The sequence below is a fragment of the Carassius carassius genome, chromosome 16 (genome assembly GCF_963082965.1).
Source record: "Carassius carassius chromosome 16, fCarCar2.1, whole genome shotgun sequence".
NCBI lineage: Eukaryota > Metazoa > Chordata > Actinopteri > Cypriniformes > Cyprinidae > Carassius > Carassius carassius.
Window position 1 is genome coordinate 15,751,050 of NC_081770.1, and position 13,905 is coordinate 15,764,954.

General features: G+C 39.4%; 2 protein-coding genes across 5 annotated transcripts in view; one reads left to right on the forward strand and one right to left on the reverse strand.

Moving 5' to 3' along the window:
* The window catches only part of LOC132159696 (tyrosine-protein phosphatase non-receptor type 4-like), a 92,866-nt gene that overhangs the window by 36,967 nt on the left and 41,994 nt on the right, over positions 1 to 13,905 (reverse strand). For 3 of the 4 annotated variants that reach the window (XM_059569273.1, XM_059569270.1, XM_059569272.1), the window contains exons 22-27: positions 13,793 to 13,854; positions 13,549 to 13,695; positions 12,570 to 12,698; positions 12,342 to 12,490; positions 12,095 to 12,230; positions 11,247 to 11,411 (exon numbers count right to left, since the gene is read on the reverse strand). In XM_059569273.1, the coding sequence (XP_059425256.1) occupies positions 11,313 to 11,411; positions 12,095 to 12,230; positions 12,342 to 12,490; positions 12,570 to 12,698; positions 13,549 to 13,695; positions 13,793 to 13,854 (722 nt within the window). In that variant the 3' untranslated portion in view covers positions 11,247 to 11,312. Of the gene's footprint in view, positions 1 to 11,246; positions 11,412 to 12,094; positions 12,231 to 12,341; positions 12,491 to 12,569; positions 12,699 to 13,548; positions 13,696 to 13,792; positions 13,855 to 13,905 lie in introns of those variants that run through there. The other variant, XM_059569271.1, reaches the window with a different exon arrangement.
* Positions 4,077 to 8,766, forward strand: LOC132159695 (keratin, type I cytoskeletal 19-like). Its single transcript, XM_059569269.1, has 8 exons — positions 4,077 to 4,525; positions 4,959 to 5,041; positions 6,906 to 7,062; positions 7,562 to 7,726; positions 7,806 to 7,931; positions 8,033 to 8,253; positions 8,334 to 8,380; positions 8,543 to 8,766. Exons 1-8 carry the CDS (start codon positions 4,115 to 4,117, stop codon positions 8,644 to 8,646), a joined length of 1,314 nt encoding a protein of 437 aa, XP_059425252.1. The 5' UTR covers positions 4,077 to 4,114; the 3' UTR covers positions 8,647 to 8,766.

The following is a 13,905-nucleotide window of genomic DNA, read 5'->3' on the forward strand; positions in this document are numbered from 1 at the left end:
CTGTCAAACCAAAATGAATTCAGACACCTTCAACATTTCTTACATTATCACAGTTTATTTGCTCTAGATTATAAAATGGTAATAAAATATGATAAGAAATCAGAGTTGAACTGTCAGAACAAATTCATCTTGATAATATCAGATAACTTTGATAGAAAGATATGTAATGGATAACAATCAAACCAAACTTCAGACAACTGTTAGTATGACAATATTTACACAACTATCAATACTTTGTTGAACAATTACCAACCAATGCTTAATTCTGTTCAGTCTGTGGTGTGAAAAGGTTGCATTAGCAATTAAAAAAAAAAAACACATAAGCAAAACATGAGGTCAGAGTGTCTGAATAATTTTTGGTCCCATTTTTTTTCTATCAGTTTCACTAGTTGTCCACTGTATGAAGTTTTTTTGGGGGTATAATATGTCACAGTTCGCTTTATTTTGCCATACTCACTTACCTAAATTAATTATAGTGTCCTGCACCTATTAAAACTTTTTTTTTTATATATATAATATATGGTGTCTGAATAATTTTTGGTTTGACTGTGCACTCATTCTTGTTAAAACTACGGAGTAATTCAGTCAAGAGCAGTGAGTGATTTTCTTTCATTTTCTTGGATTAACATTACAGCCAGTAGCTAAATAAGGTGCAGTCACTTTAAGAGACAATGAATGCATCCAATATAATACACATCCTATTTTTTTTCTCAACTGTTTACTTTCACTTAAGACATAACCAACAGTTTTTTCGAACATACTTTCCAAGGCGGTTATTTTGACATATTTTGTATTTGTCGGCACAAGAGCAAAAATAAGCAAATTCGATGTTCAAGTGTTTTGAGATGCATTTCTCTGCTTGAGCCCTAAACGCCAGAACACCGAGGTGCTGAATTGGGCTTTTTCAAATCCTTTTCTGTTTGTTTAAACTGCGATTTGTATTTGTTCGTTCAGGTGCAAGAGGAAGTTCGACGAGAACTTCGCAAAGGAGAGCTCGGTTCAGTGTCGCTGTCTGTGAGACGCGGCTCTGAGACTGTGAGATGCATGCGCACCGAACACAGCGCGCGAGTAACCAGTTCAGCTTTTCTGCGTCTTGTGTTTGAATGATTTAAACGCTTAAATTGGAAAGTGCCCAGGCTTAAAACATATGAAAATGATAAGCTTTCGTGACGGCACGCCGCAGTGGCCTGTCAACTGTTCTGATCGTCGTTTTAGGCTGGCCTCAGCCAGACGGTTGAGATCGCAGGGGGCCCCCACTCTTCCGTGGGCCCCTATAATCGTCACCACCTTTCACCCCACTTGCGACGGCCCTGATTACATGCCTTTGGGCTGGTTAAAGTGTACTTCACTAGAAAAGGTTGGTAATGACGCTAAATGCAGTACCGCCGCTCCCTATACGCAGAGTACGCAGTCTGCGTAGGGCACAAACTCCCAGAGGGGGCACCATCCCAGTTGCTCAAAAAAACAAAAACAAAAAAAATAAAAAAAATGTAAAAGTTTGAAACGCACCTCATGTTTGCGGCTGAATGTTCATAATTGATGGATGGACATCTATGCCCGGGTAAAGGACATCAGCAATCCGGCGCAGAGAAAAGAAAACTAAAAGTAAAAAAAAGAAAAAACAAGAAAAGAAAGCTAAAAGTAAAAAAAAAAAAAAAAAAAAAAAAAAAAAAAAAAAACAAGCATAAAGTTGGCTTGATGTTGGACTTTCGAGAGTCTCAAATTTAGGGACCGTCTCTAAAGTTACATGCGATATTGGTATACTCTAACGTCAGTAGCATTTGAGGAGAATGACTTACGGTCATAAAAACAACTGTAATTGTTCATCTGTGTGTCAGCTATAATGCATAATTAAATTGAATGTTTGATATTTATTAAAATAAACTGTAAATCATATGTAAATTATGCTACTTTTTTACATGGGCTCAAGCGCAAATTTGAAGCTCAATAGCTTTTGAGGAGAAAGACTTGCAGTCATAAAACAATTGTAATGTGTTCATTTAGGTGTCAGCTACAATGCACACCTTATACATTTTTAATATATATTAAAATAAATTATAAATCATTTAGGTAAAAACAAGGCCAGTTTATCACTTTCAGGCACATTCCTATGAAAGTTTTTTATTTATTTTTTTAAAAAATGTCAGGTTCCCTTACGAAAATTACCCATGGTTTTAACAATAACACCACAAATAATCGTTCTTGTAGCTATGGTAACTGCAAATTAACCATGGTTTTGTTACTTCAAATAATAATTTACAAATAAGTATTAATATACTATATATTTTCTATTTTCACTCCTAAAGTAAGTGTTTTTGTTTTTCCATCATCATATTTGAGGAAGGGGGGCACAACAATACAATCCTTCTTAGGGCACCCATTTGGCCAGCAGCGGCCCTGGCTAAATGAGTGGGAAAAAGTAAAGTTCACATTCACCTCTCAAAAGAATAAAACTAATGTGTGTACAAAATGCAAGTTTTGGCCAATTGCAATCCATATTGAGGACCCGCGGAAATATTTCAAGCGTTAAACGGTGCGACAAAACACTTAAAAGTGCCTTAATATATTTTAAACTGTAATATAACAAATATCAATTTAGTAATCTCTATATTAGTGATGTGAACGCAACCCACTTAATGGTTTAGTGTTTTCCTTGGGGAAGCGTTTAACGTGAAACTTTCATATTCTGGGTTCATCTTTCATGTACAAAATATAGCCTACATCATCAATAAGGTGTTCGCCTTTTAATGTCTGCTTTTTTCTACATTACTACTTAATGCAAATTGGAGCAGCTTCGTTTTGTCCTCCAGGTGGGCGTTCCTATGCGGGTGTGACGTCAGGTGAAAACTATAGCGATGTTGCATCAAGATCATACTATGATCGGTGACTAAAGTATAGCTTGTTTTATTGTATTCAGTTAAATCAGGCTTATATTCCTCATATAGGTTCACATCTAATCATAAAGGGTGTATAATGAAATTGATAGTGAACTAGTAGGCTATAGCCGGCTCATTCTGCACATACCAAACAGGGCAATAAACCTTATCAGACACAGTCACGGTCACTGCACAAGTGAAAGGGAAACCCTTCACAACAACTTTCATTTGAAATGTTGCTAGTACATTTCAACAAAGCTTGACATAAAGTAAATTCATTTAAATTTGAAATAATTGCTTATTTTAGACATGTTTTAGTAAATATGAAAATAAGTATACACTCTAAAAAAGGCAGATGGTTATTTCAGGCCAACTTTGGGTGAAATATTGACTAAGCCAACCGCTGGGTTAAATTTTTATATTTAATTTTTAACCCAAAAGTTGGGTTAGTCCAAATTTGACCCAAAGTTGGGTCAAAATAAACCAGATTTTTTTTTACATATTTAAGTGTACATATTTAAAATTGTTTATTTTATAAAATGTTATACTTCATATTTTTATTCATTACATTATTATATATTAGACCAAAAAATGCATGCACATAAAAATGGTAGAATAATTGGTCAAAATTACAGTTTTAGTTTTTCAAAATTCTAATAAATGAAAAAGTTCTATTTTTAAATGTGAAATTAACTACAAATATTTTATTGAGTCTTCATGATGTGTGGTGATGAAGGCGGCATGCATTCACATGCTAGAATAATAATATAAGTAAAACACTTTGATATTAAACATGGCATGTCTCACCACAGAATTTATACGAATTATATAAAGTAATACCTATGACAGATATGAACTACTGACCCTTTTAGCTTTATGTAATGTGAAATGGTTGTTATTTTTAGCCAACTTTATGAAAGTGTTACTCTTTTGTTATGTCTATCCTGACCCATCAAACCCTAAATTCTGGGGAATTAACCAAGAATTAATGTTTATTGATAAAAATCTTGTCGATCAGGTTAGGCGTGCCTCAGGGATTCGTCCTGGGCCATTTTACAGACGCTCCCTTGGACACACCTGTTTGATGTTTTTCCGATAATCATTGCCACAAATAAGCTAAAATAACCACACCCCCCAGGTCAAACTGTATAAAAAGGTCCTTGGCTCTCCAAAACCATTAAGCAGCTGTCAGAAGTGTCCAGCAAAGGCAACAGGAACGGAAACTCAGGACTCAGGTTATGCAGTCTTTTTCACGCAAGAGCTTGTCCGGTTCCAGCTCTCGTCCCTTCTCCTCGCTCTCGCTCGGCGGTGGATACTCCAAGCGCATCGCCGTCGGTCATGCGCCAAGTGTCTACGCAGGTGCAGGGGGCTCCAGCGTGCGCGTCTCTTACGCTCAAAGTAGCAAGAGCAGTTTCGACCTGGCCAGCGCGCTCGGCGGCGGTGACAATGGCTTCGGTGCGAGTTTCAACGAGAAGACCACCATGCAGAACCTCAACGACCGTCTGGCGAGCTACCTGGAGAAGGTGCGCTCCCTGGAGAAAGCCAACGCGCAGCTGGAGTTCCAGATCCGGGAGTGGTACGAGAAGAGAACCCCCGTCTCCAGAGACTACAGCCACTATTACGTCACCATTGAAGATCTGCGCAAAAAAGTAAGTAACTGTACATCGCATAACTATAACATTTATGTGATTTGAAACGTGGAAATGGATAATATTTCAATGAAAAGTAAACGAATCTACTTATGATCATAGTACTATAACCATTATATTTTATTGACGTAAAACAGTAAATTAATACAATTAAAACAAAAATAAAAGAGGATCCATCCTTGTAGACTGTATGTCTGTATCGGATAATAATGTCACCAGTGTTGTTATATATATATATATATAAGATATCTAAACTAGAAATGAAGACTAGAAATGTTATTTTGGCAACTAACAAATCATATTTATGTAATAAGGTAACTACAACTAAATATATCTAATAAACCAAAAAATAATCTATATGGACATGTTATATATATATATATAATGTATGTATTAATGTAAAGGTCAGGAAGTTTCAATTCTTTATCTTTAGATCGCCGTCGCCAGCATGGACAATGCCAGAATCATCCTTCAGATTGACAACGCCAAACTGGCAGCTGAGGACTTCAGAGTCAAGTTAGTACAACAAAAACCTTCACCTTCTAATTACATCATTTAAAACCTCTTTTCATGAAGTCAAGTCACCTTTATTTATATAGCGCTTTAAACAAAATACATTGCGTCAAAGCAACTGAACAACATTCATTAGGAAAACAGTGTGTCAATAATGCAAAATGATAGTTAAAGGCAGTTCATCATTGAATTCAGTGATGTAATCTCTGTTCAGTTAAATGAGTGTTTCTGCATTTATTTGCAATCAAGTCAATGATAATGCTGTAGATGAGGTGACCCCAACTAAGCAAGCCAGAGGCAACGGCGGCAAGGAACTGAAACTCCATCGGTGGCAGAATGGAGAAAATAACCTTGGGAGAAACCAGGCTCAGTTGGGGGGCCAGTTCTCCTCTGACCAGACGAAACCAGTAGTTCAATTCCAGGCTGCAGCAAAGTCAGAAGAATGAAGTTTATATAACTTTGATATCACACTCCAGTCTAGTAATTAAGTAAAAAAAACTGCTTAGTCTAGACCGGTAGACCATTCCCAGCAAGGGTTTCCCCTCATTTTATTTGCTTTTTAATGTCACACCCCATTGTAATGAATTAAACCTTCGTAATCATCTGCAAGAAGGAGGCGGGAACCGGCGGACAATCAAATAACACTTTAATAATCACAAAATAAAACAAAACAGCGCACCAGCCCCTCACGGACGACTGGTGCGCACAAAATAAAACCAAAACCTAAAATAATGCCCAGGCCTGGTCCTCTCTCGTCCTTCACTGTCGTCGCTCCAGTTTTATATCCTTCCATCTCCTACGTGGGACTCGAGACCGGCGGTGGGCCGCAGGTGTCACTGATTTGCCCAATGTTTGCCGGCCTCACTCCTTGTTCCCACGTCCCTCGGCCCCGCCCCACTCGCCACATACCCCCATCGCCCCTCGCAGGCCGGGGGGTACCCTCGAGACTGCGCTCTACTCCCCCCCCCCCACTCCCTCCGGGGGGGACCGCTCACGGAAACCTGCGGGAACCTGGGGGTAGGACAGACGAGGCGAGAGAAAAGGAGATGGAAGGAGGAGCGACAGAGACAAGAGAGGGGAGAGAGAAAAAAATAAATAAATAAATTCCGGTTCCCAGACGCACTGCTGCTCGGCCCTCCACCGGCTGGGTGATCTCCTCCGCGGTGCCTGGCGGTGGAACTGGACGGCCCTCGGCGGACGGCACGACACCCCTCCGCGGCCCGGTGGACGGCGACGGCTCCTCCGGTTTTGGTCAGCCGCTAGGAGTCCCCCGTTCCCTGCTCCTCCAGATACCTTCACGGAGGCAGCAGGCTCCGGCCCCCTGGCAAACGGCGCCGACTCCTCCGCTCCCTCACAGACAGCAGCCGTCCCTCCACATCGCCCGTCCCCGGCAACTCGCTCCAGTCCACCGCCTCGAGCGTCCATGCCAGCTCCGTGGCACCGCGGATTCACCACAGCGGCGAGGGATCTTCAGCAGCGCGTCCCTCCTTCTCCCGGGCTTCGGCACCACTGTAATGAATTAAACCTTCGTAATCATCGGCAAGAAAGAGGCGGGAACCGGCGGACAATCAACTGAAACTTTAATAATCACAAAATTAACACAAAAAAGCGCACCAGCCCCTCACGGACGACTGATGCGCACAAAATAAAAACCAAAAACACAACTAACAGTTTTATATCCTTCCATCTCCTACGTAGGACTCGAGACCGGCGGTGGGCCGCAGGTGTCACTGATTTGCCCAATCATTGCCGGCCTCAGTCCTTGTTCCCACGTCCCTCGGCCCCGCCCCACTCGCCACACCCATATTTTAACCCTTGAGTTTTTCTAGATTCCCGACCTAATCATTGTTATTCTTGGCGGCTTCAGGTATGAGAATGAATTGGCCCTGCGTCAGTCCGTGGATGCCGATATCGCCGGTCTGAGAAAGGTTCTGGACGAACTCACCATGACTCGCTCAGACCTTGAGATGCAGATTGAGGGTCTGAGGGAAGAGCTGGTCTACCTGAAGAAGAACCATGCAGAGGTGAGATCAAAAACGTTTTATGGGCTGGGCGAACCAGGTGCAGTGAAGCAAGATCATTACCAGATAATTCACCAAACCAATAATCTTCTCCAATCAAGTGTAGCTTTAAAAATATGGCACTGTTAGATACACTAGTCATGTAATTAAATGTTACCTGAAGCGATGCTTCAAGGTGCAGTCACATGTATCACACCAATAGGAATCTGCAATTGGGAATTTTGTGTGAAAGCTCATGTAAAATTTCTACCACTATGGGAGCTTTATTTGATCGAAACTGCAGTCAGACCCCTAATCATTACTCTCTGCTCAAATTCCTACTAGTTTTTATTATAAATGTTAAAAAAGATATTTCCTGCTAGCTGCATCTAGAGGGAGCGATTTGCAACTATTTTATATCTTACAACATCAATTGCCACTTTTCAGAACAAATCATTCTTTCGGAAAATGTGCAATGTATGAAAAAGGTGCATAAGCTAACAGCTATATCATTGTTCTGTAGGAACTCGCAGCTCTTCGCGCTCAAATGTTCTCCAGCAGCGTAAACGTTGAGGTTGACGCTGCACCTCAGCAAGACATGGCCCGCATCATGGAGGAGATCCGACAGCAATATGAAGGCGTCATTGACAAGAACAGCAGAGAAATGGAGTCCTGGTACAAGAGCAAAGTAAGTGTTTGTTCTTATTCTCGATGGCTAAAACATACTCAATCATCCGGACATTGACTGCAAATCTCTGTCCAAAAAGTTCGACGAACTGAACAAGCAGGTAACCACCAGACAAGAAGACCTCACATTGTCCCGCAGTGAAATCAGTGATCTTAGGAGGACACTTCAGAGCCTGGAGATTGAACTGCAGTCACAGCTCAGCTTGGTAAAAGTCTTTCTCTTTTTGCAATAGCTGCTTCTAGAGGGAGCCAATTGCGCAATTTATTATGCACCCTCACCGTTCTTCTACGTGTTATGATTTGACAGAAAGCAGCACTAGAAGGCACACTGGGAGAGACAGAGTCACGGTACACCATCCAGCTCAGCCAATTGCAGGACGTCATTAACAACCTGGAGGCGGAGCTTTCTCAGGTGCGCATTGACATCGAAAGACAAGGCACCGAATACAAACTTCTCCTGGACATCAAGACCAGACTAGAGTTGGAGATCGCTGAGTACAGGAGACTTCTGGATGGAGAGGGCATTCAGTAAGTTTTTACAAATAAACTTTGTCTTTATGAAGATCACAAAAGTTGTACGATATTTATTTAAATTTTTTTTGTTACAGGAAACAAACGGTCAAAGTTGTAGAGATTGTACCTCCTCCTCCCAAGCGTAAGTGTTTATAAAGGGTGTCCTTTTTTGGGTGGAAAAAATGTATTATAGATATGAAAAAATTATACTACATGAATCAATTTAAATACAAATAAAATGTTGAATAATAAATGCGTTTGTGTAGCTTTAACTTACAATGTTTCTTTATTTTTTCCTCTCCAGACGAACCTGTGGTGACCAAGCGTGTTCGCACAATAATCGAAGAGGTGGTTGATGGAAAGGTCGTTTCTCGAACAGAGGATGTGGACGTTGAGGTCGTGAAGTAAAAACGACGGCAGTGAGATCCATAAAGTCGGCATGAATTTTCAGCCTCAGTACGGCTGATTAATTTATCCCTGTTCAACATCTCATGTGAAATGCAAAGAAAAAATAAAAAGACAAGCTGGGAAATTAAATGTTTGTTCTTTCATTTCTGGACCGGTAGCAGGTCGATATTCATCAAAAACAACACTGAAAATAGTTTGAGCTGTATTGTATTTGATTTGACATGTGTCACAAGCGCCAAAAGACGAGTCAGCTTAATTAAGCACAGTTTCAAAAGGTATGCCAGTAAGAAACAAAACAGTCTGTACAAAAGACGTACTCGCTCTCTCACAAACACAACTGGGAGATATATAAACATGACATACAATTTCCTGTGTACTTTTCTGACATTTTAAAAACATACTAAAACAAAAAAAACACCGTTATCTTTTCAGAACACTTTTAATATATAACATTGTATTTACAAGTATTTCACAAATGACACTATGTAGTTAAGAGCCCACCCCCCTCCACCCACACAGGTGTCCGTATTTGACAAAATGTTCAACATAAATAATTAAACAGCATATTTTTCCCCATCACACAATTACAGTATAAATTCTACAGTAGCACAGCTGACTACCACAGTCAGTTGCAAAGTGCTGTCCTTTCTTTCATTCGTTTTTTGTTAAATACAAAAATACCACCACTTCCAACGCAACGTCGGGAGTAAATTCTAGCTGCGGCGCTATAACGACATACATTGAAGCAAAATCGGCTCACATTCAAAACGGTGGGCGTGATTGGTCCTTAATGCCAAATCGTTTGTGCAATGGCACCGCAAAACATTGAATGGGGGAAATGTTCATAAAGGCCATTTGCAAACAATTACGATGGTCCGGAGTGTCAAATTAAAAACATTTCGCTCCATAATTCTTACGTATCTTTTCTCTTCAAGATGCAGTTAAATCTTGATCGTAAAATTTTGCACTTGTGGTGAATAAAACATTAAAGTGGCCAATAAGTTCTGTAAATGCCATCATCTCTACAGTCATAGCAAGAACTAAATGAACTATGACCACCTTTTGAGTATATTGCAGGTAATTGCTAACAGGTGACTAGTTTAGAAGAGGAGATATGGATAAGCATAACCAATCATAAGCAGAAATATAAACCAGTATCTTCAAGGAGTGGAGCAGATACATTTTCTCAATGAAAGGTACAAAACTCTTCATACGAGGTGAACTAAAATCTGAAGGTAGTCAGTTTCTTACAGTAGAAGTTTTGAAAATTTGATCGTAAACATGGAATTGGTAATTGTTAATATGTGATATGTTACCCAGAGAGGACGCTAGACTAAATCGTACATTAAACATTTCATTTGCGTCCATACTTATCCAGTTTCCGCCAGCGAAGCTAATGTGAAAATCATAGCTTTATTTTCTAAATAAAAAGCTTCAAAGATCCGGCAAACATGGATGTGAAAGAAGAACAGCTGCCTGGTGCATATTTAACGGTACAAACGCCAGCCGTTATGTACTACAGGTAGCCTTGCAATAAATAGCGATTAGCCAAAGCGACACACCAATTAGATTTAGAGGCAAACTGCTGTGAAATTTGGCAGCAAGAAACATCGTCACCATGGCCCACTTTGTCAACGCAGCTGGTGGCCTGTTAATTTAGCTTAGTTTAGAGAGAACTGTAACACTACCATGGAAACTTTATCAAGTAACGAAAGTACTTTACAAAAGTCTAAGTACTTTACGAAAGACTATCTTTAAAGTGCCAGGGTTAAAACAAATTAAATGTGTATCATTAAAAGAGTTTTTGTTCAACGATAAAAAAAAAGAAGTACCGTATTTTCTGGACTATAAGTCGCACTTTTTTTCATAGTTTGGCTGGTCCTGCGACTTATAGTCAGGTGCGACTTATTTATTTAAATTAATTTGACATGAACCGAGAGAAATGAACCAAGAGAAATGAACCAATAGAAAACATTACCGTCTACAGCCGCGAGAGGGCTCTCTATGCTGCTCAGTGCTTCTGTAGTCTACACTGAAGACATAGAGCGCCCTCTCGCGACTGTAGATGGTAATGTTTTCTTTTGGTTCTTGGTTCTAAATAAATGCGACTTATAGTCCAGTGCGACTTATAATATGTTTTTTTCCTCATCATGACGTATTTTTGGACTGATGCGACTTATACTCAGGTGCGACTTATAGTCCAAAAAGTATGGTATGTAAACGATATTAACTTATGTTTCAAACATAAACGTTAAAACAATTACAGTCCCAGTCGGGAAAAGGGAAGAGAATGGGCCGAGCACCTGTTGCTTTCAAGTTAACTGTTAAAAATCCCCCAAAACAAATAAAACACAAAACGTGCTGTCGTTAGTTGCGAGAGTTAATTCTGACATGGACTGTGGCTCATTTCAGCTTTTGGCACAAAAGCAAAAGCACATTTCTTTCTCTAACCCAAATAATTAACATTATTAACAGTACCTAACTCATCAGTAACCTGATACTTTTTTTTTTTTTTAAACAAAAAAATCCCCTTAAGTCATTGTTTGTCGCTGAAAAGTGCAATAGTGCTTTTTCGTCTGTATTCTAGCGGTCATCGGTTGAGCGCAGATCTCACTGGCAGTAGTTGTAATCACAGAAGATCCTCAGAAACGTTGAAGGACGGTTGTTCATTCTTCTTTTTCGTCTGGAGGCTCAGTCTTGCACGGCTTTACGATCTCCTCATCGTAAACTTTCAGAATTGCTTCACAGACAAAACGGTACTGGCTCTGAAAACAAACAAAATGGATTTCAAGTGACTCAGATGTTTAACGAATAAACAAAACTGCATTTACGCACAAACGCAATACAATTTGCTTTTACATAATCTCTGAAAGTCCGTTATCCAAAATTAAAGAACTAGTCATTGAATTAATCAAAATTTGCTTAGTTTGTATTGTCAAATCTTAGATATTTTGAGATACTTCATAGCAAGCTAGCTAAATTGTTCCTGTAGATCATAGTAGAACTCAAAAAATGCTTTATGGGAAAAATATTAATAAACAAGGGAAGAATTTATTTTTTGATTAGTTTGCAAAGTTTGTAGCATGGAATTTTGGAACTTGGAACTTTGAGTTACTTAATAGTAATTCAACTAAATTGTTCCTGTAGCGCATGACTGAACTAGAAATTGCTTTGGGGAAAAGGCATTTTCCATTAATGTGCATCTGAATGTGACGTTAACAGTAGCGGATCAATTCAACGCAACTCAAACAACTGGTTTGACATGGTCTTTAGAGTCTGTCTGTATTAATCCACTGCTATAAATTGTTTTTGGAAAAAGCTTTTGAATTTAAATGCGCATCTACATACTAAACGTAACATTACTTGTCAATGAAACAGTCTCTTCCTACAGTATCTCAGTGGGCTGTTCTTGGCCAGAAGGAGCTGCAAGGTGGACTAGACTACTCACAGGGGTCTGGATCATCATGGCACGCTGGTCTCTCATGGTTCTGACGATGTCTAAAGGATACACCGACTGACTGTTTTCTATCAAACACATCGCTGTCTCCATGGTGATAAGCACCCCGGTGCGACCAATCCCAGCGCTGGAAGAAAAAGGGGTGGAGTTAATAAACATTTTGTTCTCTACTATGGTGTTTTCTTTAGATTATGAGATGTTGATTATGGATACTGTCGAGACATTTTTTAGGCATGACCTGCAATGAACCACTACAGGTTCCGGCGCCTCTGCTCTTTTGCTGCATACTTGACTGACAAAGTTCAAGAAGTCTGACGAATCATCTGGAACGCCATGATCGGGCCATGCCAAGTACTGCATCTGACAAATCTGCCTTTCTTCTTTACTCTGAACAAAATTCCAAACTGATATTAGCACAGAAATCTATTTACACTGACAATAAGAAACATTTTAAGAGATGCGTCACCTCCAAGTGAGTAAGCGTCAAATCTCTGAGCAGGTATGCGGAGTTCCCTTCCTCTGACACACATGTAACCTGAAAGCCTCCATAGGTGCCACTTGCCGAAACGTTTGGCCAGTATTGATGACATTTAACCTAAAACAGAAAATGTCAAGATATATGGCATTATCACTGATAGAATTCAGAACACAATCTGTGGAGGACGAAAGCTAATGTAGGGCGGGACTTGATTTTTCTGTCAGGATTTGATTGGATTGTTTGACTTTGGAACACACTAAACCAAAAATTCATTGGTTAATATTTAGGCCCCGCCCTCAAAGTCATGGCTATACTAGCAGAAAGGAAAATGTTTATACATTCTTGCATTTTTAATATAGAAACAAATAATACAATTAGATCAGATTATTAAAGATACTTAAAAAAATTAAGCAATGAACCTGGCACATACATATGACCAGGGAAGTAATTTGTTTGTAACTTATACCTGCAATACCATGACTTAGGTGCCCTTGAGCAAGGCACTGAACCCCCAACTGCTCCCCGGGCGCCGCAGCATAAATGGCTGCCCACTGCTCCGGGTGTGTGTTCACAGTGTGTGTGTGTGTTCACTGCTCTGTGTGTGTGCACTTTGGATGGGTTAAAAGCAGAGCACAAATTCTGAGTATGGGTCACCATACTTGGCTGAATGTCACGTCACTTTCACTTTCACTTTACATTTTGAATTTACTAAATGTAATAAATGGCCTATTGTTAACGTTGACTGATTATAGTTCATTAAAAAAATGTGAATATAAAAACAAAGGATTTTCAAGAAAACTTGAAAAATTACTTCTAGAACTTTGTATTATTTTATCCTTTATTTCTTATATATATATATATATATATATATATATATATATATATATATATTAAAAATTATATATTTTAGCACCTTTGTCTGTGAATCATTTCTTTTTATTAACATTTTTAAGAAATATCTTCATACCCTGCCACGTTCAACTTGTGTGGTGAGCATGACCACTAGGGCGGCGCTCTGTTCCCACACCATCTGCCAGAAGTCAGAGCATGTCCCAGGAAGAGGCCCTTGGCAGGCGATATACCGCTTTACTTCACCTTTACCTGGGATTTTCATCTGAAAACACATAGATATATACAGATGACAATTAACTAAATGACAAAACATTAACAAAATAACATTTAAATAACCATAATCAATAATGAATGCTCACATTAATGAAATTTGCATTGATATAATCGTCAGTCCCCTTCAACACGACTCGAGTGGTGTCATCTGTGTCAGGAAATAAACCGGTATGAGCATCCAGCTAATCATCAAGTCCAA